General features: G+C 52.6%; 1 protein-coding gene across 1 annotated transcript; it reads right to left on the bottom strand.

Annotated features, from left to right (window-relative positions):
• Positions 1-18,672: 18,672 nt before the first annotated feature.
• Positions 18,673-26,147, bottom strand: P2RY2 (purinergic receptor P2Y2). Its single transcript, XM_079301957.1, has 2 exons — positions 26,020-26,147; positions 18,673-19,761 (listed from the first exon to the last, which is right to left on the bottom strand). Exon 2 carries the CDS (start codon positions 19,755-19,757, stop codon positions 18,681-18,683), a length of 1,077 nt encoding a protein of 358 aa, XP_079158083.1. The 5' UTR covers positions 19,758-19,761; positions 26,020-26,147; the 3' UTR covers positions 18,673-18,680.
• Between the last annotated feature and the right edge of the window lie 435 nt (positions 26,148-26,582).

The following is a 26,582-nucleotide window of genomic DNA, read 5'->3' as shown; positions in this document are numbered from 1 at the left end:
TCTCACCAGACCGGAGACGTCTTGCATGAAGAATTTCATTACATCTAAAAGCTATTTGTAACGGAAATTGAGTTAATCTCTCATGTCCTGACAACTCCAGCCTGCCAGGGTGGTGGGTCTGGTAGAGCTTGCTCATGAGGAGGTGACATTTGATGACAACTTTCTCTTTTTAAACCAGCTCAGAGGATATGGTCACCCCAGACTCCTCCATGGACATCTGCTATCCCAGCACCTTTGAGTCCCTGGATTTTTAGCAGAGAAGGTGTTTGTTGGAGAAAGTCTCCTCTCCTGAGGTCTCCTCTGATGGAGCCCTGCACCTTCTTGCAGTTCACCACAGCCAGAGCAGAGCAGCCAGCTGGGGTGAAGTCAGACGAGTCCTCTCACTGCTGGACTTCAGGGCTGGAGAAACTGGTCACCCTCCACTGCCATGAGTGGTCCCTCACAATTCAGATATTCACAATTTGAACCTTTGTGGTTGGCTTTCTCTCTTCAAGGACAGAGCTGGGGTCTGGGATGAGAACATCTCCAAACTTATCATGGTTGAGTGGAAATCAAATGCCTCCAGGTTGACCACAATCCTTCATTTAGCTCCTTGCCCTCCATCCTGAAAGTCCTCTCTGCGACTCTTCCCATCCTGGGAGATGAAAGGATGTCCAAAAGTAGGTTCAGATCCCTGTGGGGACCTGGAGGATCTGTCCATGCTGCCTGGAGACCCCACATCCCTTTGGATCACCAGCTCCACTCTCCAGACCACATCCACAAGAAGGAATAAGGAGCTCAAAGCCCACGGGACATGGAGGTGCCTTTGGGATTTCCCATCCAGGAAAGATTTAAAACAACTTCCCTCAAGTCATTGTTGTTTCCTCATCAGTTTGTTTGCTTTGGCTGCTGGATCCAAGGCAGCTGTGCAGCTGGAGATCCCTCTCTGGGAAATGATTGATCCCAATTACAGCAAGGGGTCAAGTGTGGAAATGCTGCTGGAGATGCCTGCACCACCCTGAAGGGACCACACAGCCAAACCAGTTATTTTAAGGGTGAATCCCAGCATCTCAGGATGAGCCACCCTAGGAACTCCATGATCCTGGTCCATCACCATAAGCCAGGGCCAAACACAGCTGTCCCAATTTGCCACCAACACTTGGATCTTATGGATGGCTGGAGACAACACAAGGACGAGATGGTTGAATTTCACCAGGACTTTTATGCACCACAAATGTAGTGCTTTCCATTAGAAACTACTTGGTGCAGCTTTGCAGCTTCCTGTTGCCTCCCTGGGAACCCTGTGCTCAGTTCCAGAAGCACAACAGAGAATTTTCCATGTGATTTCCAATGGATGGAATCACCCAGCTGCAATTTTCAGTCTGTTCAATGAGTCTGGGCATTCCCATAATGGGAATTTGAAGCATTCTCTTAAGTCATTTTTCAGGTCAATTGAAGTTGTTTCTTCATTAATACCATTCAATGCAGCACTGTTGACTCAGTTTGCCCATCCCTCTGCCAAGGGCTGTAAGGATGGGGCCTGGGGGATACCTGACAACCCTAAATAACTCCAAGGCATGAGGCATCTCCCAGAGGGACCAAAGCTTTCCAGGCATTCACACTCAGAGCTTGGACCATTTGCTTCCCAAGAGAACTCAGGGATCTGCTCAAGTCTTGGGCTGGTTCTCCCTTTTCCTGCAGGTCCATCACATCCAGCCACCACAGCAAATATTTCAAACACACTTCCCTGTTCATTTCACTGCAGAGGAAACCAAACTGGACATTTATTTTTGGGGGAAACAAACTCTGTTTCATGTCTGGCATCACTGATGATGCTTTCTGTGGGAGTTACTCATATGTCTTTACTTCTCCCTTTCAATTCTGCTTCTCAGAAGATCACGCTGTGCCCTTGAAAAAGATGAAAGGGGAAGGCATGTCCCAAGTGATTTATTTTTTTTAATTCCAAGAATCGGTCTCATTCTCACAAGAAGGAAAAGGCTTTGGTTCTTTTCCTTTTTCTGTGGAAGACCAGAATTACAAAATCAAGGCAAAATTGAGTCACAGTTTTCTCTTTTGTCATTCACAGGTGGGCAAAAATAAAACTCCACCAATGCTTGAGGCTGGTACTTCATCACAGTACTCAGCTAAACCAAACAGGATGGTGACAATTTATAGGAAGATTTTGGAGATATCACAGGTAATAATACCCCTTGATTCAGGAATAAGAGTTTTTGGAGATATCCCAGGTAATAATACCCATCGATTCAGGGATAAGGGGTTTTTTCTGCTCTGATTGCTGGGAGGTGGCTGAACCACCACTTGTTGGAGGTTTTACCAGCAGCAGCCCCACAGAGGGACAGTTCCATGTCCTCCATTCCCAAAGGGGAATTATTTCCATTTCAGCAGCATTACCTTGGCAGCACCTTCCAAACAAAGCTCAGAGCAGAGCCAGTGCCCAGACACTTCATCCAAACACCCAGGGGAAACCATAACAAGGAAAATACAATCCTGGGGGGTCCTGGCCATCAAGTGTCCGTGTTTGGGCAAAGCCAGGCACAGCTGCTGAGCTTCTCTTTAGGTGTGGTGGTTTGCACAGTCTGGGAGCTCAGGTGGGTGGGATTCACCCTGCACAGCACAGGATCGTGGCCAGGATGCTGTGGATGCACAGGAGATGCTGATATGGATGTCAGGGTAGCTTTGAGGGGCTGTAAGACCATCCTGAGCAAGGAGCTCTGTGCCTGTCACTGCAGGGAGTGCAGGGTGGACTGGGGATCCTGTGATGAGCCCAGCTGTGCCTCAGGGTCTCCAGCTTCACAAGAGAGTGAATGCCCAACTTTCAGCTTCTGGTAACAGCTACAAACCCTTCACACAGAGCACTGGCAGGTTGTGTCCCACATCTGTCACAGGTGAAAGCTCCTGGAGCAGCAGGCAGGGCCCTCCTCCCCTCCACCCTGTGCCACCTGGGACACCTGAGACCTACCCCAGCCAAAAATGCTGGAGCAGGTCCATCCCGCTGGGGATGTGTTGCAAAAGCAAGGCAGAGGCTGAGCCCTGCACCTCGGCAGGGAGGGAGGAGGGGAATCCTACAGAAACAAGATCAGCTCCTTGCCCTGGCGCTTGCATGTGCTGGCAGGCTCAGGAGCAGGGGGTGACCTCACTCACAGCACCTTTTCTAGTGTTTCAGCCTCTTGAATTTATTTTTTAAATCGTTTTCCTGCAAACGAGGTTCTGTTCTATTCTTTTCCACTCCAAGTTATTATTTTTAAATCCCTTTATTCAGGCCAGGAGCTGCCAGTGCTTGGGTCACTCTCCACGCACGTCAACCCAAGAGTCCTGATCTCAGCAGGGTGGTGACTCCTCCAACTTAAGGGATAAATACCCAGACAAATCTGGCATAAACAGAGAAAATGATGAAATGGGTTTGATTTAATATGTCCAGTAATCCTAGGCATTCTCACTTCCTTCCTGTTATTATCTGATATGTCTTCTATTCCTGGACACTCAGAGATATTTGCTCAAAGGAAAACCGAACAATAAGAGACAGGAGATTAAAATAAAACCAGAAAAATAATGGGAATGGTGGACAAGAAATCGGTGGGGTTTCCAGGAAGGTTCAAGGGAATCTGCTGTGCAGGGATGTGACTGTGCCTGCTGCCAGTCCCTTGGAGGGGGAGGTGAAGGTGCTGTTCCCCTCAGGAAGAGCTGCTGGGGTGTCCTTGGCTCATCTCAGGGGTGGCAGCAGCAGGAGCCCAGGATGCTCTCTGGGATGTGCTGGGCTGAGCTCTGTCCCTGACATGTGGCTCTGAGCGTGACTTATTCCACCCTTGTCATCCAGAGGCCAAGATGGGCTGAGACCAGGCAGCTATCATTAAGCAAATCATTAAATCTCTGTTTCCCAGGCACTTGACATCTGGTTTTTAACCCAGCCATGAGAGCAAGCTCTGGTTTTCCCCCCCAGGATGAGAGCAGGTGCAAACCCCCCTTGGCTAAGCAGGACCCACCTTGCAGCCTCCTCTCATCCTGGCACACCTGGGCGTGCCAGAGGGAGGGCTGACTGCATCCCATCTGCTGGGTGAGTGCCCAAATGTCCCCAGCTCTGGGATGCCAGAGGTGCCACGTGTCCCAGCAATGGGCTGGGAACCTCCAAAAAGAGCCCTTCCCTGTGCTCCTGTGTGCACAAGGCTTTCAGTCTGCAAACAGCCAGGCTCAAGGGCTTGGCTCCCACTCTGCCAGCTCCTGGACCTTCCTCCACTGGCTCTTCCCCCTCTGTGCCTCACCAGCCCTGCTCCTCCCTCCTCTCCCTGCTCCTCCCTTGCCAGGTATTAACATGGGAGAGCTCCCAGGTGTCAGAGACATCCCCACGTTGTTGTGGTTTTGGTTTAATCAGGTAGAAATCCTCATTTTGTGTAGTGGTTTGGGGTTGTTAATTTGAAATTTTTTTTGTTGTGAGATGGGATTAGGAGGAAGGTAAAACAGGCTTAACTTTAAATGGTACAAAGAGAACCTTTATTATTAGAAACTATAAGGAAAAAAATAGAATAAAACTCAGAATAAAACTTTAAAAATACTCTTCCTCCCCCCACACACTCCTTTTTTTTACTGATAACAGAGGTGCTGTGGTTATCACATTGTCCTAGATTGTCACATCATCATCCTGGGACTGGTGAGGAAGACACATCCACACCAGCAACATGAAACAGGTCCCTGGTGTGGTGGTGAAGGCAAAGAGCCTGGCTTCTCCTCCCTGGGCAGTTAATATTGATTTGGTTTATGAATTAACTTCCCTCTGAGCAGGACATTAAACAAGAAGCAAGTGGGCTGTGAGTCACCCTGGCCCCGTGCCAAGGCAAGCACAAAAGCAGAGCCCTTGGGATTTCACTCTGCAAATCCTCACGGTGCTGGAGAAGTCACCAGATGGGTCCTGACACTGAATTCAGCTGGGGCAGGTGATGAACTCCCAGCCCTGGTGCCCAGGAGCTCTGCACTCACCCAGGGCAGAGCCAGCAGAACAATCCATGGAGAGATGCCACTGGGAAGATGATCCCTGTCCCTGAGAGCCACCCAGCATCCCACAGTGACACAGAGCTCATCCTGGATTTGGGGTGTGGGGTTTGGGTCCCTCTCCCACAGGGACACAGGGCCCTGCTCCTGCATGGATGGTGCAGCCCTGTCCTGCAGGCTCCCAGAGGTCTCTGTTTCTGAGGAAAATGAGTAAGATTTGATTGTCCTTTCGGGTAGGAATGGATCAAAGAAGATTTAAATAGTAAACCTGTCCTTTCCTATAGTTATTTCCCTCTTTATTCCCCCTCCTGGCTGCCAGGAGGTTTGTAAACATTTATTACAATCTGCTTTGACATGTCATGCTGAGTATTTCCTTTTGGCCAGCTTCTCACACGTTTGCTTCCATCCAAATTCCCATACAAGGGAACAGGGAGCCAAACCCCTTTCATCCCTCACAGCCTGCCCAGAGCCCTCTCAGGGGTCACAGCTGGAGGACAGGGGGGCTGAGACCTCCCAGGGGCCTGGCTCAGGCAGATCCTCTGCTCTGCTGGGTGAGGAGGGGGCTGTCTCCCCTGGCTGCTTGCAAGGCAAAAATCCAAAGGGAATGGATAAGGTGGGAATAAGAAATGGAGCCAGGGTCTTTGGAGTGGTACCCAGGTGATGAACACCGACTGAAACATGAGAAATCCTGTTCAGACATAAGGAAATGATTTTGCTGCTGTGAGGGTGGCCAGCTGAGGTGGTGGAGATGCTCAAAGTGCAGCTTGGCATGGTCCTGAGGGACCCTCTGGAGTCCCCCTGGAGCACTGGAATGAAAGGTCTGCACAGGTCCCTGCCAGCCTCGAGATGGGAGAGAGGACACCCCTAGGAAACAAACCCTGCCTGCCTGGGTGGGAAGGGGAATCTCTCCCATGCCTGGGAGGTCACCAGGGAAGTCCTTGAAGCCAGTGGGTGTGATGAGGATGTGTGTGACCCACCCTTCTGTGTGCTGGAGGGGCTGCTGGTTCCAGCCCCTCCCAAGCTTTTTTATTCTCCCACACACACAGGGCACATCAGGAGTGCAGTCCCCTCATGCAGTGGCCCTGCAAGGACACAGTGAGCTCATCCTCCTCCTCCCTCCCCATTAAATCCCAGACATCCTCCAGATGCTCTGTGGAAGGATGAGCACCACGTTCTTGTCATTAGATCAGAGATTAAATCTCTGGCTGCAGGGGATGAGCTTGTGCCCCAGTCCAGATGCTCACAGCAGGGGCAGGGGTGAAATGAGGGAGAAGGCTGGTCCAGGAGAAGCACCTGGGCACAGTGGCTGCTTGACCTGCTCTGCTTGGAGAGGGATCCTTCCCAACTGGTTTGGAAAGGCTGCACAAGCTCCTGTGGAGATGAGAAGGGCTGGAAGCACCTGCACCTCTCACACTCCCATGCACAGAGTCACAGCTGGATCTGGTGTGGGGGAAAAGCAAGTGAAATATTGGGCTGGTGAAAAACTGCAAGGTTGGAGGAGAGTTTGTGGCATGGAGAGCTACCTGCTTCCATAAAATCACAGAAGAGTTTTGGTTGGGAGGAACCAAAGCCCAAACCCAGATCAGGCTGATCAAAACCCCATCCAACCTGACCCTGAGTGTTTCCAGGGATGGAACATCCACCACATCTCTGGGAATCCTGTGCCAGTGTTTTACCATCCTCATTATTAAAAAACCCAAATCTTCTTGTGTCTGATTTCCTGTCCTGTTTCCTCTCTCTGTGCCATAAATCATCTCACAGCTCCCTGCCCATGGATGTGGAGTGCAGAAGGGAACAGGGCAGGGAAAGCTGCTCCAGAGGGAGAATTAACAAGCTGGAGCTCAATATTTCCCTGAGTTGCTCAGAGGAGGTGTGATGTCCCTCTCCTCCAGTTCCTCACCCTTGTCCTGCAGCAAAACCAGCTTTGTGGGGGCCTTCAGCAGCTCTAATCAGCTCCTCCCTCAGCCCAAACAACCCCATTCCCTGGCTCCAGCCTGTGCCTGCCCTCCAGAGCTGCTGGTTCAGTGCCCTCGGGGGCATCCTGAGTCTTCCACCCACTGTGGATAAGGGGACAGGGTCACTGTGTCCCTCTCTAAGCTGTGCAGGGGAAGGAGATCCCTCTCTCCCAGCCAGCCCTCCCAGCACACTGCTGACATTCCTCCCGGTGCATCCAGCCTCCTGGATTGGGAATGGAAAATGCAGAGAGAAGTGGTGAAAAAAAAGGGGGGAAATGGCTCCAACCATGTGTTTAGTGCCCCAAATCACCCCTCTGTGCTCCCCAGCCTGCAAACCCAGCTGGCAGGAGAGGGATGTTCTCCCAGTTCAAGATTCCCCCCAGTTCATGAGCACAGGGAGAGTGTTTGGGGGAGATAAGGGCTGGTACAGACCCAGGGAGCTGGGCTGAGATAAGAGCAGCCATTGGCTGAGCTGCAGAGCACAGAATGGTTTCAGCTGCATCCAGGGCCAAGCAAGCCTGGACTGCACCAGAGATAGGAGAGGGACACACTCTGCCAGCCCTGGAGCATGGACAAGCCCTGCCCCTCTGGGACTCAGCCCAAAATCATGAATTCCTCTGCTCTGCTGCCCTTTGCATACCCAGGGTTGGAAATCACAGCTATAATTGATATAAATAATAAATACATTATAATCTAGAAATTATAATTACAGCTGAGCAGCCCCCAGCCCCTTGATCCAGGCATTGTGGCTGGATGCAAATCCATGCTCAGGGTTGTTTTCCTTGGGAAATCACCCTGGCATTGGGTGTTTGCCTTCCCCTGCCCTTGGAGGGAGGTCAGACACTGCAGGTCCTTCTGCTTGGTCCAGCATTAATGGCTGGACTTGATGACCCTCAGTGTCTATTCCAGCCTGAATGATTCTATGATTCTGTAATGTGCTGCAAACTCCTCTCTCCTCCTTCCCTCCCTCCCAACCCATCTTCTGTGATTCCCATATTGTTCTTTGCATGCAGGTTGGTGTGCACTGGGCAGGTCTAAGCATCCCTGAGGATCTCCCTGATTCCCTTTCCTTTAGGCCCAAGAAGGATCTTGCTCCTTTTATCCCTTCACCCAACAGTAAAGCTCATTTTCAAAGGACAATGCAAGTGCTTAATGCCACAAACCAGCGATTTCTGAATATTTGGGGACAAGGCTTGGGATTATGCAGAGCTGTTTGCTGCCTACCTCTGAATTACAGTGACCTCCCACGAGCAGCCACAGTGGGAGCACCAGGGAAATACCAGCTCCCCAGAAATACTGCACACAAACAGCACAAAAAGCCAAATATTTGTCCTTTCATGCTCCCCATGAGGGCTCTCTCTGCAGAGCTCTCCTGGACCCAGACTGGGATGAAAGGGAGGTGAAAATGTGGAGGGGAAGAGAGGCTGGAGGTGAAATAATAACAGGGGCAAACAAGCAGCACCAGCATTTGAGCCTGGACAGTGAACTCAGCTCCTCCTTGTGATGCTCCTAGGGCACAAACCTTCCCTGCTAATTTTAATGATTATTTTAACCAGGAATTAATGTGTGCTGCTGATACTGGCCACATTTCTCACCACAGCCAGTGGCAATTCATGTGTTTGCCCTTGGGACACAATGCCAGAGCAGTGAAATACAGATCAGAAATCCCAAGGAGCTTGGCAAGAAGAGCTGATGCTCCAGCAATGTCTCTAACAATGGGTATCCACCCACTGGGTGCAGAAGAGCTGCTCCTCTCAGTTTGGGGACTGGGAAGTGACAATTCCTGAAGCTCCAGCTTTCTGGCCCTCGTGGGGATGAGGGATCCAAACAATCCTGGGAAAACCCTGTGATGAGAGGATGAATAGAGGGAATGGGAAAACAGAACATGCATTATTCTCGTGTTCTCAGAGTTGGTTGTATCTGATTTTGGATGGGCTGATGGTGGCTTTTCTCAGACAGCAGGTGTTCATGAGTGTGCTTCAGAGAATCATGGAATTATTTGAGTTGGAAGGAACTTTAAAGTCCATCCTGTTCCACACCATGGGCAGGGACACCTCCCACTAGACCCCAAGCCCTGCTGAACACTTCCAGGGATTCTGGATCCAGGGCTCAGGGTTCCACTGCCTCTCCCTGTCCATGGGCTCATCCCTTCAGGCCCTTCCTAACTCCATGTGAGGAGCAGAGCCTGGCCCAGGTGACCCCCAGCTCAGCCTGCCCTGGGCTTTGTGTCCCAGTGGTGCCTGTGGCTTCCCAGCCTGGTCCATAGCCAGGGACAAGGAGCCACCTCTCTGCTGCCACAAGACCAGGAACTGTGCCCTCTCCGTCCTCCTTCCCTCTGGGCTCTGGGGAATTTCCACTTTTGCTCCCTGGATTGTGTTCAAACCCTCAGGCCACACAGAACAGCAGCAAGGAGATGAGCTGGAGTCAGGAAGGGCTTCAGGGGACAAAGGACATGTCCCATCCTTGCTCTCCATGAAGAGGAAAGGTAAGGAAAGGGGGTCATCTCTGAGGGTCCCCAAGGTGTCCACAGGGGATTTTATCTCTTCAGGTGTGCTCAGCCAAGCAAGAAGTAGCACACCTGGAAAAAGGGTCTGGCTGCATATCAGGGGCACTTTCTGTGCCCAAAATATTTGGGCAACACAGACAGCACTTTTTGCACAAGACAGCACTTTCACACTCTGCAGAGGTGTGTAATTCATGGATTTGGAGCTTTCCTGGGCAAAAAGAAAAGGCTATGTTTGTTTTGGGGTGTAGAGACACCATCCAGCCAAGTAAATGGTAGGTCTTGCACTGTTAGAAGTTGAAGATGCTTTTCCTCAGCTTTCCCTCTTGTTCTGGAGGATCCATGCAGGAGCTCAGGGTGCTGCCACCCAGCTCTGGGTGCCCAAGCTGTGACAGGCAGGGCCAGGACGTGGCATTTGCTGTGCCTCAGCACTGACCAGTGACTCTCCAGGGAAGTTAAAGGGAAGTTGAAGTGTCCTGGCCCACAACCAGAACAAATATTCCTCTGAGCTCTCCAGACTGAGGCCACACATCTGGAGAGTCGGTGCCTGCCTGAGCCTGCTGGCCAGAGCAGGGTGCAGAGAGGCTGTCCCTGCAGGACAGTGCCAAGGGCACCCAGAGCTGACCACTGGCACTACCCCAGCCCCAGAGCAGAAACGTGCTCCTGGCTGCAGCACCCTTTGGTTCTGGCTGTCCCAGAACATTGTGTGGGTCAGGGCACACCCAGTTCAGCCTTGCTGATGGGGGTGAGATCCTGCACCCTAGACCATGAAATATGAGTAAAAGTCATTTCCTACAGCAATATTTGAGAGATTTTGCTTTCCTCTCTTTTATTGAGACCATCCAAGAGATGCTTCTGCTGCAAGATGCTCTGGACTTTTCTTTGTAGGAGCCCACAGCAGTTCAGCCTCTGTAAAGCCTTTAAAGCTCTCAGATCCTGGGATCCCTGCTAACTTAGCCATGAATTAGTGCTCCATCCTTGGAGAGGATGGCCACCCCAGAGAGTTGACCATCCTCAACCCCTGCCTGGCCAGGGTTAGAAAGTTGTTTGCATTCAGCAGAGAAGGCTCAGTATTGCTGCAAAGTATTTTCATTGGGAAACAATTCCTGGTACTGCAGTGTTTGTCTGCAAAAAAGGAAAATGATAAAGAAATGAGGAAGCTCCTGAGAATTAAGCAGCTGAGCAGGATGAAATGTTTGCAGAGGGAGTGGAAGTGGGCTGAGGATGCAAATGCAAAGCACTGATTCAAAAAAGGACCCAGCCAGGTCCAAACAGCAGGCTGAGAAATGTCACCAGGGGAAAGGAAACCTCCTGCAGAATGTCCCAAATGGGAGGAACAGGAGAAGTGATGGACACAGCAAGTTAATGTGAAAATCCCACTTGAGCATGTGGAAGATTTTGAGGAACAGCCCACTGAAAGCTGCCAAAGGAGTTAACAGGAAGCAGAGCTTGGTGGTGGTGGTGGTGGATAAAATTAATTGTGCTGAATTGCAGAGTGCTGAGGAGGTGGCAGCATCTCCTGCCAGCTGTCCCTGCCCTGCTGTTCCACAGGGAGATGGGCTGGAGGTGTGACAGGCCCTGGGGGGAATGGGCACCTCAAACTGGGATTAAGCTCCTCATGCTGTAAAAGACCTGTCCAAGAGCAGGATCACCTGGACAGGTGGGGTTCCAGCCACCAAGGCTCACCCTGGAGGAGCAGCGTGACGTGTGGAGGTTATAAAAGCAGGAAAGCTTCCAAAGCAGGGACATTTTCTGGAGATTATCTAACTTACCCCACCTCCTTCTCACAGAATCCTGCAGCCACAAAGGCAGGGTGTGATTCAGAGCAGGTATCACATTGCTAATTCCCTTCCCCCTGTCCCTTTCCCAGTGGCCTCTGCCAGCAATGGGGCACTGGGGCTTATGCAAATATGCATGAAAAAAATGCACAACACATCTCAAAATACATAAATATCTATTGATATATATATATCAGGTTTCACAAGACATTTGTAAAGTGTCACTGCTGTTACCAGGATATCTCCAGATATCCTAGGAAATTCCCCAGTGGGGACATCTCTGAATGGCAGCCTGAGAAACACAAAAGAAACCCTTTTCAGTGGAACTAAACCATGTCATTAAACCTGAGATTACCTGGGGTCAGTTAGTACCATGCAGGGTAAACATTTGCTCTTACTGGAAAAGGAATTTTTTTATCCCTCCCTGCTTTTGTGAGCACTTTATCTGCAGGGTAATGAGTCTTTCTCTTGCTTCTTTTCCTCCTAAATCGGGTTTCTTACAGTCTTCAGATCCTCCTCCCACACAGGGTCGACGTCAAGTGTGCGTCCACCAGTTTCACAATAATCCCATTAACTTGAAACTGGATAAAACCCACAAAGCCAGCCCTGGGCAAGGCTGGGGCAGGAGGCATTTTGTGACTGGGTGGCTGAACCAAAATTTGGGAGGAAAACATGATTCCGGTCAAAGGGAGGTCAAAGTGAGTAACTGCTGCTGGTTTCTTTTAACCCTTGCCTATTTTGATAAAATAAATGACTGGAGGTTTTTTGTTTGTGGTGGTTTTTTTTTTTTGTTTGTTTGGTTTTTGTTGGGTTTTTTTGTTGTTGAAAAAAGTATCTTTTTGAAATGAGAAGTCAAGTGCTTCATATCAGAAAAGCAGGAAGAAGGGGAATAATTCTATCTCCCAAAATGATGATGTTTTCTGGCAGTTGAGAAACCACAGAACCATTTGGGTGGGAAGGGACCTTAAAGATGAACCAGTTCCACCCCTGCCACACCTCGGGGGACACCTTCCACTGTCCCAGGTTGATCAAGCTCCATCCTACCTGGTCTTGGACATTTCCATCCCCAGCTTCTCTATTCCTCCCCAAAATATCTCCACCCTCAGCTAACATCAGTCTCTGAGCAGCAGAGCAGCACCTTGGTGGTAAATCCTGGAATGATTCACCCTCCTTGGGCATCACCAGCTGGATCCATGGCCCTGGGCTGGGAATGTGAGGGTTAATCAGTGCACCACCACTGGCACAGCCAGCAGCCCTCCCAGGCCAGGCTTTAGCCCCCAAAGCAAGCACCTGATGGGCCAGAGCAGGGGGAGGAGACCCCCAAAGCACCACGTGCCCCCACCAGGCAGCAGCTGAAGGGGGAACCCAGAGGGGGCAGTGCTCTTCCTCCATCTACGGGCAGCCAGCAGCAAGAGCAGCTGCTACAAACCCAAACTTGCAGCACCTTTCAACCCTGCTGCCCTCTGGGGATGCTCAGAGTTACCATCACTGGGACAGAAATGGAAATATTTTGGGGATTAGGGGGATTGTTGGATGGTGCTGCTCGTGCTGCAGGCTTTGTGCTGCCTCACATCACCAGCCAGATACTGAAATGCAGAGGGGTTGCAACATCTGGGAAGCATTGCCCGGGAAGGGATGCTGGATTTCGAGGAAATGACCTCATGAGGTCTGGATGAGGATCAGGACAGTGGGGCACTAATCACTCATGGAATTGGCATCTTGGGACAGGGGCACTCAGGGCTGCCCACAGCCCTGGCCTCAGCACCATGCTCACATCACTCAGTCCACAGCCCCAAAGATTCCACCCCTGGCACTGCTGCTGCTCCCACAGCTGCTGCATCACCCCCAGAGGGGTCCCCGGGCCCAGACCACCCTGCAGGGAGCCCAGCTGCCCCAGGAGGAGCAGGTGGGGAGGCAGGAGCTGGGAAGCTGCTCCAGGGCTCCTGGCACTCCCTTGGAGGCTGTGGGGCACCCACACTGGGGTTTGGGGTCAGCCTGGGAGCACAGATGGACCTGGGGACACAGATGTGGGAATGCTGACGCTGTGATGGAGCAGTGACAGTGCTGCCCACCCACCCACTGCCCCCAGGAGTTATTTCTGGGGATCAGCCCTGTGAGCTCATCCTCGGAGGATGCTGGAGGGGGAGACATGGAGTATTGGCATCTTGCTGAGCACAGGGCTGCAGAAGCTATTTAGGGACAATTTGGGTCACTGGCAGCTCCCAGCTGGGCTGTCTCCACTCCTTTGCCCAAGGAGGGCCAGAAGGGTTGGGTCTCCTGAGAAAGGCTTGCAGCCTTTCTGCTTGGCCCTGGGGCCCCACAGGAACCCCCTTGGCAAGGCTCTGGGCTCCTTTGGGAGCAGATGGACTCGTCCCACAGGGAGCAGTGAGCCCATCCCTGTTTGCAAACAGGCTGTGCTGGCACCCCGTGGAGCCCTGTCCTGCTGCCAGGTGCAGAATGCACCCAGGCCATGGAGCAGGAGCAGGGCCAGGGCTGCACCAGGCTGGGGCAGCTGAGGAAAGGCACCCCTGTCCCATCCCATCCTCTGGATTCTCTGCAGAGTGTCAGTTCCAGATGCATGACTGACCAGGGACACCCAAAATGAACTCCAAAGGCAGTGATGGGGGGAGCTCCACCATGAAGGGCACGTACCAAGGTCCTTCCCTTCCTTGTGGGTGCCAAGTGTCCTCCACCTCCATCCACCCACATCCTTTCCTTATGGTGTCCAGGCAGTTTCCAGCCCACGTGCCCCAGCTGAGGAAAAGGATGGCAGCATGTTCAATGAGCATCAAGGCTTCCCTTAGGGGAAGGGATGGAGTTGAACAGCAGGTGGGAGAGTGGATGATGAGTTGAGGGTGACCAGGCTGCTCCCCTGCCATTAACACCACAGATCACAGGAGCAGGAACCACACAAGGAAACAGAAAATCCCCCGTGCCCTGGAAAGTGCCATGAATGAAAACCACGAGCCTGCCTGGAGTGGCTGTGAGTGCCACAGTCCCAGCTTGGGAACAGGGACCCTCCTGGCACATCCCCTTGGCACCAGCAGAGGACTCTGCTGCTGCAGGCTCAGCCCTTTCAGCCGGGCTGTTTCACCATTATAAATCAGCCCAGGATGGATTTTGCACTGCTGGGCCCAAGATCTTCCTTGAATGCACCTCCTGGGTCCCCACAGGCTGAGCTCTCAGCTGCAAACCCCTCAGCCCTTTCCTTCCAAGCTCAAAGGTGGGAGCTGGGGAGATTTCAGCTGGCTGGGGAGATTTGTGCAATTGCTGTTCTAGTGTAAATTAGGTTTGGGGTGGTTTATTTGGCTGTTCTGAGTGCTTTCCTCTGCCCTTGGGAGATCAGGCAATAGGCTTGAGGTTCAAATCCTTCTCCAAACCTGGAGCATGGAAAAGTGGGACTGTGGGCACTGTGTCCCTATATATAACACATGCATGTGTGCCTACATGTGCACAATCCAGCTGCTCCCCAAAACACACCCCAAAATGTTGGTACTTAGCCAGGGCTTAAAACTGCAGGTATTTGAGGAGAAATCATTTTTTAAACCTGGTATTTTAAACTACCAGGTTTGGCTGAGCATTTGTTTGTCAGAGTCTGCAAATATTGGTATTGAAGCAGTGAAAATCTTCAAAATAAACTCCTCACAAAAGAGTGACTGGGGTGTTATTTCAAACACCCACTGGTTTGGTTTCTCCCTGAGCAACTGCTGCCTTGGCCCATCCATATGGGGGGAATTTCTGCAATAATATCAGTTTGTGGGATTTGGAACTCGCCCCCCACTGTTTGAGCAGAACTTTGGGTGGCTTTGGGCCCATCACACATCATGATTTGAGGGACACTCTGGCATGGGAGAGGTTTCTCTGGTGCCTTAAACAAATTTTGAGCTGTTGGGTGACAATTCCTTTGGCTCATTCTCCTTTGTGTCACAATTTCCCACGAAATTCGTAGGAGCTCAACAGTGTGGTGACTTTGTCCCTGAACCACACTGGCCAGCCAGGTCAGAAATGGCTTGGAGGGGCAGACAGACTTGTTCCTCAGGATAATCCAGCCCCAGGGCAGAAAACCAGAAGAAAAATGGAGACAGGACTTGGAAAAAGAAGTGGATGCAATAAGTGTTTACAGTAAAAACATGGCCCAGTGCCTGCCACTGTCCTGTTAAGGGTCTGCTTCCTAGAGAGGCAAGGAAGGAAAAACTCTCCACTTGGGTGCTGGGAAGGTCCAGCAGGAGTGTGCATCCCTCCAGCCCATGTGGCAGATTTGTTTCCCTGGCAGGAAACCACCAGTGCTCTCCACTTTCCCTTCCTGCTCCCTGTGCTAAGGGATATTTAGTAAAAGTGGTTTGTAACCACTTGGCATGGCTGTTTTTTATTGCTTGTTTCTCTGTGCTCCCCATCAGCAGTTGTTTTTCTTGCTTATTTCTCATTCTTGGGTTTGGGTGACTCAGTGCTGGTATGAGCTGTGCAGAGTCACTGCAGTGAGGATTTGGGAATGGTGCTCTAAATGCCAGAAGTTAAATCTATTCACGTGTCCCCTGGTCCCTGGGCATTGCCCCCAGAGAGAGATCCCAAAAATCTGGGCTGAAAATCAAGAAGGTGCATCCTGGGATATCTAATTTAGCAATTCTGGGGCTCCTCACAGCAACTTCTTTGGCATTATGCTTTTGAGACTTTGTGTTTTGGCAGCTGTAAGGGTTAGAGAGTTCTTGGAGAGTAAGCAAAGCAAACCTTTCTGCCCTGGTGCAGGGGACCATGAAGGGTTTCTGTCCCACAGGGACTGGCTGCCCCTTAAAGACATTGCTGGGACATCCAGAGTAAACTGATCTGAGAACAGCTTCAGGATGAAAAGGTAAGGAATTCACAGAACCTGAGAGTCATGGAACCACAGAAGGTCTGGCTTGGAAAGGATCTTAAAGATCATCTTGTTCTAACACCCCTGCCCAGCCTGGCCCTGAACATTTCCAGGGATGCACAGAGCACTGGGTTTCCAAAAATTTGTATTTGCAGACATCATCCACATCCCTTTGAAGCTCCTCTTTGAGCTGCCCAGGTTATTCCTGAGCAGACTGAAGTGACTTGGCCACAGTTTGGAATTAGCACATCCATGGAGCTGAGTGTGTCCTGAGCCTTGATTCATTGAAAGGCCAGTGAAAGCCAGGCTGGGACCAAGATAAATTGCAAACCAAATGAAAACTAAATCGAAACCAAATGTATTTTTTTCATGGGGACTGTGGTTAGGCTCAGGAAACCTTCTCCTGGTGTCTGCAGGGGAAGGTGAGGAGACTGAAACATTTTGGTTTGGTGGCTTCTGAGTGGCTGGGAGAACCAGAAAAACAACAAAAAGAAAGGTCTATGGGATGGGAGACAAATTATTTTGAGATTTGTCAATTAATTACTTCAATTACTAATTACTAACAATTTCTTCTAATCTTCAAGAAGAGCAGCCTAGGAGAAGTTACCAAGACCATGGAGACACCACCAAAAGGGTTGGCTATTGGATTTGCCACGTTCCAAGGGGTTCTGTCCCCTGTGAAGCCCTGCCATGACCACAGGGCTGTCTCTGCACATGGGTTTTGCCAGAACTGGTGGCACCAGCCCCATGGAAATCTTGAATCAAGAGTGGAGATTGAAATCATTGAATTAAATGGAGATCAAGACTCACAGAGTGGACAGCTGTACCTGGAGCTTAAATATTTCCATGGCATTCAACAATCCAGTTCCCACCCCCAACACCCATCTCTGTACATACCAGAGGAGACAGCAGAGAAGTGCTTGTAGTAGAAATAAACTCATTTACTATCAGAAATCTGAGATGTTTGCATGTTACAAAAATAAAAATGTACAGTCACTGTCATAAACCTCACCTTTTTTTCTCTCTCTCTAGTATAAGTTAGTGCTTTTACAAACAGAAACAAAGAAAAAAAAAAAGTCTAAATTAAGGCTAAATTTCCAGTTGGTACCTCTCCAACTGCTCTGCATCTGGGCAGTGGGATCCCTCAGGGACAAGGATCAGAGAGGGATACCCTGATGGCACTGGCAGTGCTGAAAGCCAGCTCAGAGGGAGGTGGGATTTCCAAGCAGGACCTCAGGAGGAAACCTTGGGTATGTTTTGTTGAATTATTCAGAGCACGTAACGTGTCCACGCTGCCTTTGGCAGGTGTGGGAGACTGGGCAAGGCTGGCCTGGAGTGATGTTTGTACCAGGGCAGGGCCCTGGCTGAATTCATTTCTCCAGTTATTTGTCTCAGCCCAGTGACTGTGCCATGACCCTCACCACAAAGCCAGGCTCCCTCCACATGAGCAAAGGAGTGAAGGAGCAGTTCCCATTTTTGAGGAGAGGGATCAGCATCCTCCTGGCAGGGAATAATGGACGTGGGCTCTGGGCTCTCCAACCCAACAACTACAGGGAAAAACACCAAGAGCACCTTTTGGTGAAATGCTTTGTGGACATTTTTTTACAAATCCAGGCAGAATGGGGTTGAGCTCAGCATCACTTGCAGCTCCTCAGCTCAGGGTTTAGTGCTGGCCACTTCTGTCACCTCTGAGGGACAGCAATGGGGACATGGCAGTGCTCAGCCAAGGGATGGACACTGGTCTCTGCTGCTGGGCTGGAAACATGAGTCACCAGGAAAGGGGTTAAAAACAAGACATGAGCAGCTCACCTTAAATTTTAATGAGCTGGAGATGATTACTAAAGCCAGCAGCTGGAAGCTGTAGGTTCCTAAAAGCTTTTAAAGGGTGACTGTTGCTGTTGGGAAGCACTCTAATGGGTTTTTTGGAAGATGCTGGCCCCACTGGAGAAACCTACAGGGGACCTGCTCGATGGTACCAGTAAACTCCAGTGGGCTGCTACCAGTGCACTCCAGTGGGATGGAATGCCCATCAGCACCCTGGTTAATGGGAAGCCAGGCCTTGGACAGGAATCCCATCCCTGCTCTGCCAGTTTGAAGCTGGGAGAGTGTTTTTTCAGGGACACAAAACTATGGGAGACCCTCTCCTGCTCTGGGTGATACTCATGTCCTTGACATTTGCACATCTGCTCAGCAGAACTGCAGCTGGCTCTCCTCATCCACCCAAAGCCTTTCCTTGGCTTTTCTCTTGCCAAGGCACAGAGAAACTCTGGCTCTCCCTGTGCCAGGCAACATGCAAATGGAATTCTTTAGGGGGCCCTTTTGGTGTTTTTGCTGTGGAAAATGATTCGAGGCACTCAGGGCACGATTTTTCCCCCAGATCTGGTCACCCCATCCTGATGAGAGGGGCAGGCTGGGATGCAGAGCCAGAGATCAGGGTTCACACGTGCAACCACAGCTGCACCTTCCCGAAACAAACACAGCAAAACAGGCAGAGGAGCGTGTGTGACACAGACCACGGTGGAGCAGTGCACGCCCAGGCACCCCAAACACCCAAAGCCTTGAGCAGAGCACCCTGCCCTGCCTTGACACCCAGGGAACCCTTCCACGGAGCAGAGCTAGGATTTTGGGTCCTTGGAGAGCGTGTCCGTGTCGCTGCTGGTGCCCAGGTGACTGTTGGGCACGATGCCCAGCGCCACCTCGTTCTGAGCCTTCCCTGGCGTCTTGCTGCCCGTGAACTTCATAAACCGCTGCCCTGCCAAGAAATAGAGAATGGGATCCAGGCAGCTGTTGGTGCTGGCGAGGGGACGAGTCACCTTGTAGGCCAGATTGATGGCATTGAGGGTCTGGCAGCTGAGGTCCCAGCTGCGGAAGGAGTAGTACAAGGTGCGGGTGACGTGGAAGGGCAGGAAGCAAACGATGAAGACCAGCAGGACGATGACGATCATCTTCACCGACTTCTTCTTGGAGCGGGAGAGGCGGGAGATGCCGCGCGTGGGCCGCAGCAGCCGCCGCGCCATCAGGCAGTAGCAGACGATGATGGCGAGGAAGGGGATGCAGAAGAGCAGCACCAGCATCACCGAGCTGTAGACGACGAACTGGCCGAAGAGCTCCTTGCTGGAGGTGTCGTGGCAGGTGACGGCGTCGCCCTTGGCGCTGGTGGTGACGAAGAAGAGCACGGGGCACTGGCAGAGCACGGTGAGGGCCCAGACGGCCAGCGAGACGCGGCGCGCGCGGCGCACGTGGCCCCAGCGCAGCGAGCGCAGCGGGAAGCAGATGCCCAGGAAGCGGTGCACGCTGATGCACAGCAGGAACAGGATGCTGCAGTACAGGTTGGTGTAGAAGAGGAAGCGCACCAGCTTGCACAGCCCCGCGCTGAAGGGCCAGTTGTCGCCCATGGCGTAGTAGTACACCAGCAGGGGCAGCGACACCACGTAGAGCGTGTCGGAGACGGCCAGGTTGAACATGTAGGTGGTGGAGGCGTTCCAGGTCTTGATCCTGAAGATGAAGGCGTAGAGGGCCAGCAGGTTGAGGCAGAGCCCCACCACGCAGACGATGCCGTAGGAGACGGGCAGCAGCACGTACTTGAAGTCCTCGTCGAACACGCACCTGTAGGGGTTGTCGTCTGCGTCGCCGGGGCCCCAGGAGCTGTTGGTGATCCTGGTCCAGGATGGAGGAGTTGTGAGGTTCTCCATCGCCCTGGGGGAAAGCAGAGAGGCTGTAAGGACGTGGTGCAATGGCTCAGGAGGGCAGCACATCACCGGCCACAGACCCCTGGCCTCGTGGTGACACAGACCCCAGCACGGGGGAAATACGGTCAGGTGGATGAGGTGAGTTTCACTTAACCTCATTTTGCACCTGGAGCACAGAGGAAGAGCTGAGCTGCTTTAAAGTCAACAACGAACCCCAGGCCACATGTGGGAGTCCACCTCAGATCTCCTGCAGCTCAGTTCATTGTCCCAAACTGCCCTTCCCACCAGGTTCACACAGAAATTTGGTCTCCTGCATCACAGAACAGAAAAGATGATCCATTCCGTGTTTAACCAGCCACGAGAAGCAACTCGGCTGAGCACCAGTAGAAATGGGTCCTGCTAAATCCCACGCAGAAAGGGTTAAAAAGTGGAGTTTCAGCAAGCAATCCTCGTGACTGGCCCCCATTTCAGAGGTCTTCATCTCCTTCTGGCAGGGCAAACCTGGCCATACCTGCAGGCCTGTAATCAAACCTTGTCAAAAGGAGGATGTTCACCACCACAGGGGCTCTGTCTGGCTTGGCTGTTGATGAGGATGAGGGGTCTTTAATGGGTTTAGCCTTGGGCTGATGGTGGCCAGGTCCCAGTCCTGCTCCCTGGCCTTGAGCCCTGCCTGTGCAGAGCTGGTTTCTGCACGGGACTGAGCAGCTGGGAGGAGAAAAAGGCTTGAAAGGGTCTCTGCAGACACACAGAGCCTGGCCTGTCTGTGAGGAGGGACAAGGGCCCTTTTGTGCCCTGGGCTCTGCTGACACATGATCTCTGAGAGAGCCCATGGGTCAGGAATCAAATTAAAATGCATTTCCTCCCTTCCCGTAAGAGAAGCCAGCTTGATGTCCCTGCTGTCCCCTGCCTTACGGGAAGCCTGGGAAAATGGGGGGTTCCAGAGATGAATCCAGCCCAGGAGCCCAGGGACCAGGAGCTCCTGCAGGAGAAAAGGTCTGAGAAAAGGGGCCCTTGGAATGAGTCTGTGGGATGTACCCTGACCCAAACCTCAGCAGGATTTTAGGTGGAAAAGAGCAATCCTGGCCTTTTCAGGTAAAGGGCTCAGCTCTAACCTGGTGCCACCATGCTGAGGGACAGTGGGGCCATGCCCTTTCTTGCAAAACAAACAGCAGATCCAGAGCTATCCTGCCCCTAGCTCCAGCTCAGAGCCTGCAGGGAAGGAGGCAATGCCAGCCCCCTCGAAGCTGCCAGCCTGGATGATCTCTCACCAAAGTAAAGCACTTGGGTTCTGGAAAGCACCTTGACAACTGCTTGCTGAGGGAGAAGGGATAAAGTGATGCTCCCAGCCCATCACAAGGGGCTCACACTTCCCAAGGACAGGGGTGGAAACCACACACACACTCACACCCCAACTAATCTGCAGTATCTGCAAAAACCCCAATATAGCTTTGGGAACCATTCTGTGATGACAATCAGGAGTCAGCACTGTCCTGCCCTCTTTTTGCTTTTCCTGCACTCAGTCCAGCTTTGCTCCCACCCTGCTTCCCCCCAGCCCTCAGCAGTGTGGCTGTGGATAGAGAGGGTTAACAGGGCTCTGGAAGATGGGAAAACATTTTCCAGCTGCTGTTCCCTGCAGTTTCTCCCTTCCCTCTGAGCTCTGCAGATCTGTGGGCAGGCAGAGAGAGGTTGCCCGCAGAGCTGGCAGCTGATGAAAGGGGTTGGGCAGGCCACCGTGACCGAGGGGAGCCACACAGGATGCCCTAAAAGGCACAGGGAAGGTTACAGAGCCCCAGAGGCTTCAGCCTGCCGTGGGATATCTCCATCTGCATTCCCTCTCTCCCCTGCACTGATGGGGGAGATCACCCTGAATTCCAGCTCATCTTCCCACAGGTTCCAGTGAGAAAACCCAGCCTAACCCCCCAAAAGCCAAGGTGGGGAATCTCCTCTGGCTGCCCAGAGATGTGCCAAGCTCCTCATCTGCATCTTCAGGACAAGGAGCAAGCAGTGTTTGCTGGTTGGTTTGAATGGAGCCTTGTCCTTGCTCTCCCTCCTTTCCCTTCTGGGAATGCAAAAGCCTTTCTTTTTCCTTTTCACCCTGGTTCTGCCCAGACTCCCCAGGACAAGCCCTGCTGTGTGTGCCAGGCCCGTGGCTGCAGTCACCCCTGGCTCCAGAGCCCAGGGACAGCCAGGGCATGTGAAGGCACAGGGGCTGGCACTGGCACTGCCCTTTGCTGTGCCCACAGATGCCAGCTCTGGCTGTGACATCCTGAGCCCCCAGGGGGACAAGGGGAGGGTGACAGCAGAGCAATCCCTGAGGATGCCAGGGGGGACAAACACTTCTGTGACCCACAAAAGCAAGCAAACCACGATGTTTGGTGAGAACCACCTGCATCTGCCTCATCACTTCATCTCCCAGCCCTTCCCAAGGTCAGTGGGAGGTACAGGTGACCAGGAGCAGCTTTTTGGGTGCCCTCCAGCTATGCACACACATCCACGCTGAGCCATGTGCAGGTGGCAGGGGCTGGACCATCTCTCTCTCTGTAGTGTGGCCTTGGACCCGTTTATCCCATGGGATATGGGAGTTTTTTCCCCAGAAAACATGTACCTACAGTGCCAGTGGGTGAAGGCAGCACAGGAGAGGAGCCTGGTGAGGAGAGGAGCCTGCCCTCAAATAAAGGCATGTGCATGTGAAGTCAGCATCCCAAAATTCTCCTGTAACTGTATCTGCCAGTGATATTTAGACAGGGAAAGGAGGGAACTGTCACGGGAGAAGGTCATGGGCAGCTGAGGGATGGGCAGCCCCCCGTAGGGACACCACAGGACAGGCACTGAACTGCCCAGTGAAGGCCTTGACTCCTGGTTTCTGCACTCCCAGTGCCATGCCAGCCTGTTTTGTGTCAGGGATTTGCCAGGCAGCAGAAAATTCACCGCAGGCAACAAAGAGCAACCAAATCACAGCTGCCATGAACACGTTTTCATAGGGGGCTGATGAGGTTTAATTGGCCTTCCCAAATAATTAATGAGGATTAATTTACCAGCAGGACCTCAGAGAGGCAGCCCTTGGTTGTGCCACAGCTCCCATTGTTTTAGGCTGCAGGCTGAGGCCACGATCCATTCACATCTTCCCCCTGAGTCCCTTCCAAAGGACACAAGGAGAACGTGGGTGTTTTCCCTGCCCTACTCAGAGGCATTTCATAGACTCATCAAAATCCTCGCTCAGGACCAGGAACTACTCCAGACTCTGGGAAGCAAACAACCTGGAATTGTTTTCCACTGCCCTGGGACTGTGGTTCAAACCCTCTGTGACCAAAGGCAAACAGGCCAGGGGTCTGGATGCTCCCAGCCTGTCTGCTCAGAGCCACGAGATGGGTCCAGCTGAAACCTGAGCCTGCCTGCTGCCATCTGCCCTTTCCCTCTGGATCCCTTCTGCCACAGTGACCTTCAGAGCCTTTGTGCTCTGGGCTGGCCACAGCCACCAGTGTGGCTGAGGACCTCCCCAGCTCCACCATCCCAAGGCAAGACACCTCCAAAATTCAGGACAGCCAAGCAGCTTAAGGAGCTTTATCCATCTCCCTGCCAGGCAACATTCCTCCTTTATCACTGATGGGTGAGGTCTACCCTTCCTCCACCCCCAAAACAGACAGACACCTCATTTAAACCAAAACCTTGCAAAGAATCCGTGTTTCTGTCCCTACAAAAAAGCACCTTTGGAGGGCAGCTCCACCCCAGAAATGGAGCCACTCCACTGAAGCAGCCACGTGCCTCAGTTTCCCCTCTTGTTGCCAGGCTGAGAAACAGCATTTGTTTTCTCCATAAAAAAATATTTTTTTTTTCTGGGGGTGTTTTGGTTTCCTAGAGAGTTTTTCAGTAACTTGATCCAAGCTAAAAAGAGGAGAGAGAGTCTGGAGAAAAGATATAGCGAGTTTAAAAGAACTTTGTGACTTTGTTTGGAGGTCAAATAAAATGTTATGCTGTCAGACGACTCATTCCTTCTAAAAATTTCTGGTTTCCCCCAGGAAACTCCCTGAATTCCTCCCTGAATCAATTCCCTTTCCATCCTTCACTTCCCAGGGGGTACCAAAACCTCCTGCCTTGCTCCACACCATGGGAAACCAATCTGGATTAACCAAATCTGTGGCTTTAAAGTGAACCAAGCATGAAAACCATTGATGACAATGGTCATTAAGGCCACCTTTATTCAGAAGAACCTGACTCAACTCCCAGCACGGCAGGGCTCTGGGGATGGATCCTTGTGGAAGCAAACATCAACCCTGGCCAATATTTAATCCATTCATCAACACTTCCCTTCCTGCTTCAGCAAAGGTGATGTTCCATTTTTCTGTCTGTTTTTCCTGCTGTGGGACTGGGGTGAATCCCATCTGAGCTCTCAAACTTCCAGTTTTACTTATTCCATGGGGGAAACAGAGCATTTGCATCCTTTAGGCTCCCTGGAGGTAGAAAGGTGGTGTTTCTATCAGAAGTTTGACTTTGGTTTTGCCCTCTCTGACCTTTTGATGTTCATTGGAGGAAGCAACAGTCAGACAGAAGTGTGTGGGACCACAACTTGGTAACCCTACAAGCTCTGCATCTGGGAGAAAAGGACATTTCCATGGAGACCTCCCAGCCTGCTGCCCACTCCCAGGGAGTCACGGCCACCCTGCAAAAAGGCACAGCCAGGATAAAACACAATTAATCACCCATGGCACCAGCAGGAAACCCCCCTGGGGACTTTGGGGGATGATTTTGGCTGCACACCCCAAGGAGGCAGGGGGTCTGTGTTTCAGGGAGGATCCCATGGGGGTTTCAGTGGGGGCTGCCCAGCTGGGAGGGACCCGGCGTGGCCGGCAGCACGCTCCACTGCCACACAGCTATTCGTGGCTCTGGCCTCGGGCCAGCACACAGATAAAAATCACACTGGGCAGAGAGAGGCAGGATAGAGGCACTGAGTGCCACAGAAATCCTTCTGGGCTCTTTAGGACCCGCTGAGCCCCGGGACGCTTCGGGCTCAGTGCACTTTGGGGTCTCTCCCTTTGCACTGGAGCCCCTCAGCCTACCAGCCACCCTTTGCCTGAGGGAAAATGAGAGGAATTTGGTGGTAATGAGACAGTCCAATTTTGGCAGCAGCCACCACGAGCTAGGGCCACCAACCCCCAATGCTGGTGGCCCTCCAGAGCCGGGTTTGCTGCTCCTCACCTTGTGTACAGGAAGGCAGTGGGTTGCCCAATGGCTTTTGCAATAAACTGATAAGAAAACTAGAACAGAAAGAGAAATAAGATGTTTTAACCCCAAAGTTGCTCCTGCAGTGATGTCAGCCAGTGCCTAGCTCCAGGAAGAAGGGTGTTTTGGAGTTAGGAGCTGCTAGAAGGAGTCAAAGGGTTCTAAATCAGAGTATCACCCGTTGTAGTGCAAATTAAAACACTCCCAAAGAAATTGGGAAGTCCAATTGGGAAGGGAGCCCAGCATGCAGAGGTGGAAAATTACGTGGAGCAAAGCAGGGAGTCAGCTCCATGGTTTAACCAGAGCTGTGTACGGATAAAACAGGCAGTGAATTCCCCAGGGAAGGCAGAAACCAAACAGCAAAGATATTAATGTGAATGAATGCATAAAAAAATCCTACAATTCAGGCAAAGAGGAGCAAAAGGAGCAGGAGGCTTCCTTGAGTGCCCAGTTTGAACCATTTGTGCCAGTACTCGTCCATGCCAGTGATTCCCTGCTGGCTGCTGGTGCCACTGCCCTGTCTCGGGGCACTTTGGGGCTTTTGGGCAGTTTTAGTGGCAGCAGGGGCAGTATGGGGTTGAGAGAAGAGCAGCAGAGCCTGGGTTTAGCTGTGTCCATGCAGTGCCCCACTCCCTGCTCTGGCTGCACCGGGACCCTGTGTCACCCATGTCACCCAGACGGCAACAAGTGCCACCACCGAGAGTATGTGCACATGGGGGCGTCTGTGTCCCCTATACACGTGTGTGTGTCCCCTATACGTGTGTGTGCCCCTTATTCGTGTGTGTGTGTCCCTTATTCGTGTGTGTGTCCCCTTCACCCCCGTGCGTGTCGTGTCTCCCCCATGTGCGCGTCCCACCCACCCGTGTCCCCACTCCAACCCCATCCACGAGTTTCCCACTCGACCCCGGAGGTTGCCACCCGTCCTTCCCTGCCGGGAGCAGGACACGCACCCCTACATCCCCCCCACATCCCCCCACGGTCCCCAGTCGTCCCCCCGAGGTCCCCGGGCGCTCCCTCGGTGCTCCCCGCCCGCCGCGGCCGCGCTCACCGGGCGATGCCGAGCCGGGGGCTCCGTGCGGGGTCGTGCCGGGGGTTCAGCGCCGATCGGCCCCGCTCAGGAGGGCGGGGGGAGGCCGCGCCATGCCCGGCTTTGGTCCCCGGTGCCGGTGCCGGTACCGCTCCCGGTGCCGGGTGCCGGCCGCGTGTGAGCCGGGCCGCGGCGCGCGTGGGGCTGCACCGCCCTGGCGGCGCTGGGAATGGGGCTGGGACGGGGCAGGACCGCGGCCAGAACTGCCCCGCCCGGGGCCGGGACCGCCCCTTCCCCGGGGACGGGACAGCAGCGCTCCTTTCGGGATGGGAACGTGCCGGGGATCGGGACTGGAGCCCGGCCGCCCCCTCTCTTTCCCCCTCCGGATGGCACTGTGGGTGGGATCGGGATTAGGGCTAGAGCAGGAACCCCGCTCCCTCCCCCGGAGATGGGAGTATGGATGGGATTGGGGCTGCGACCGGACACCGACAGCTCTCCCCTTTCCCCCCCGGGAATGGAACTCGGGGAAGAAATGGGACAGGACACTCCCCATCCTCCCGAAATGGGAGCGTGGATGGCATCAG

The sequence above is a fragment of the Erithacus rubecula genome (assembly GCF_903797595.1).
Source record: "Erithacus rubecula genome assembly, chromosome: 1".
NCBI classification, from domain to species: Eukaryota; Metazoa; Chordata; class Aves; order Passeriformes; family Muscicapidae; genus Erithacus; species Erithacus rubecula.
Note: the sequence above shows the minus strand (reverse complement) of the source record. Positions and strands in the feature narration are given on the sequence as shown.

What these genes read in the sequence shown, in the direction of transcription:
- P2RY2 (XM_079301957.1), bottom strand. Translation starts at nt 19,757, where the DNA reads ATGGAGAACCTCACAACTCCTCCATCCTGGACCAGGATCACCAACAGC.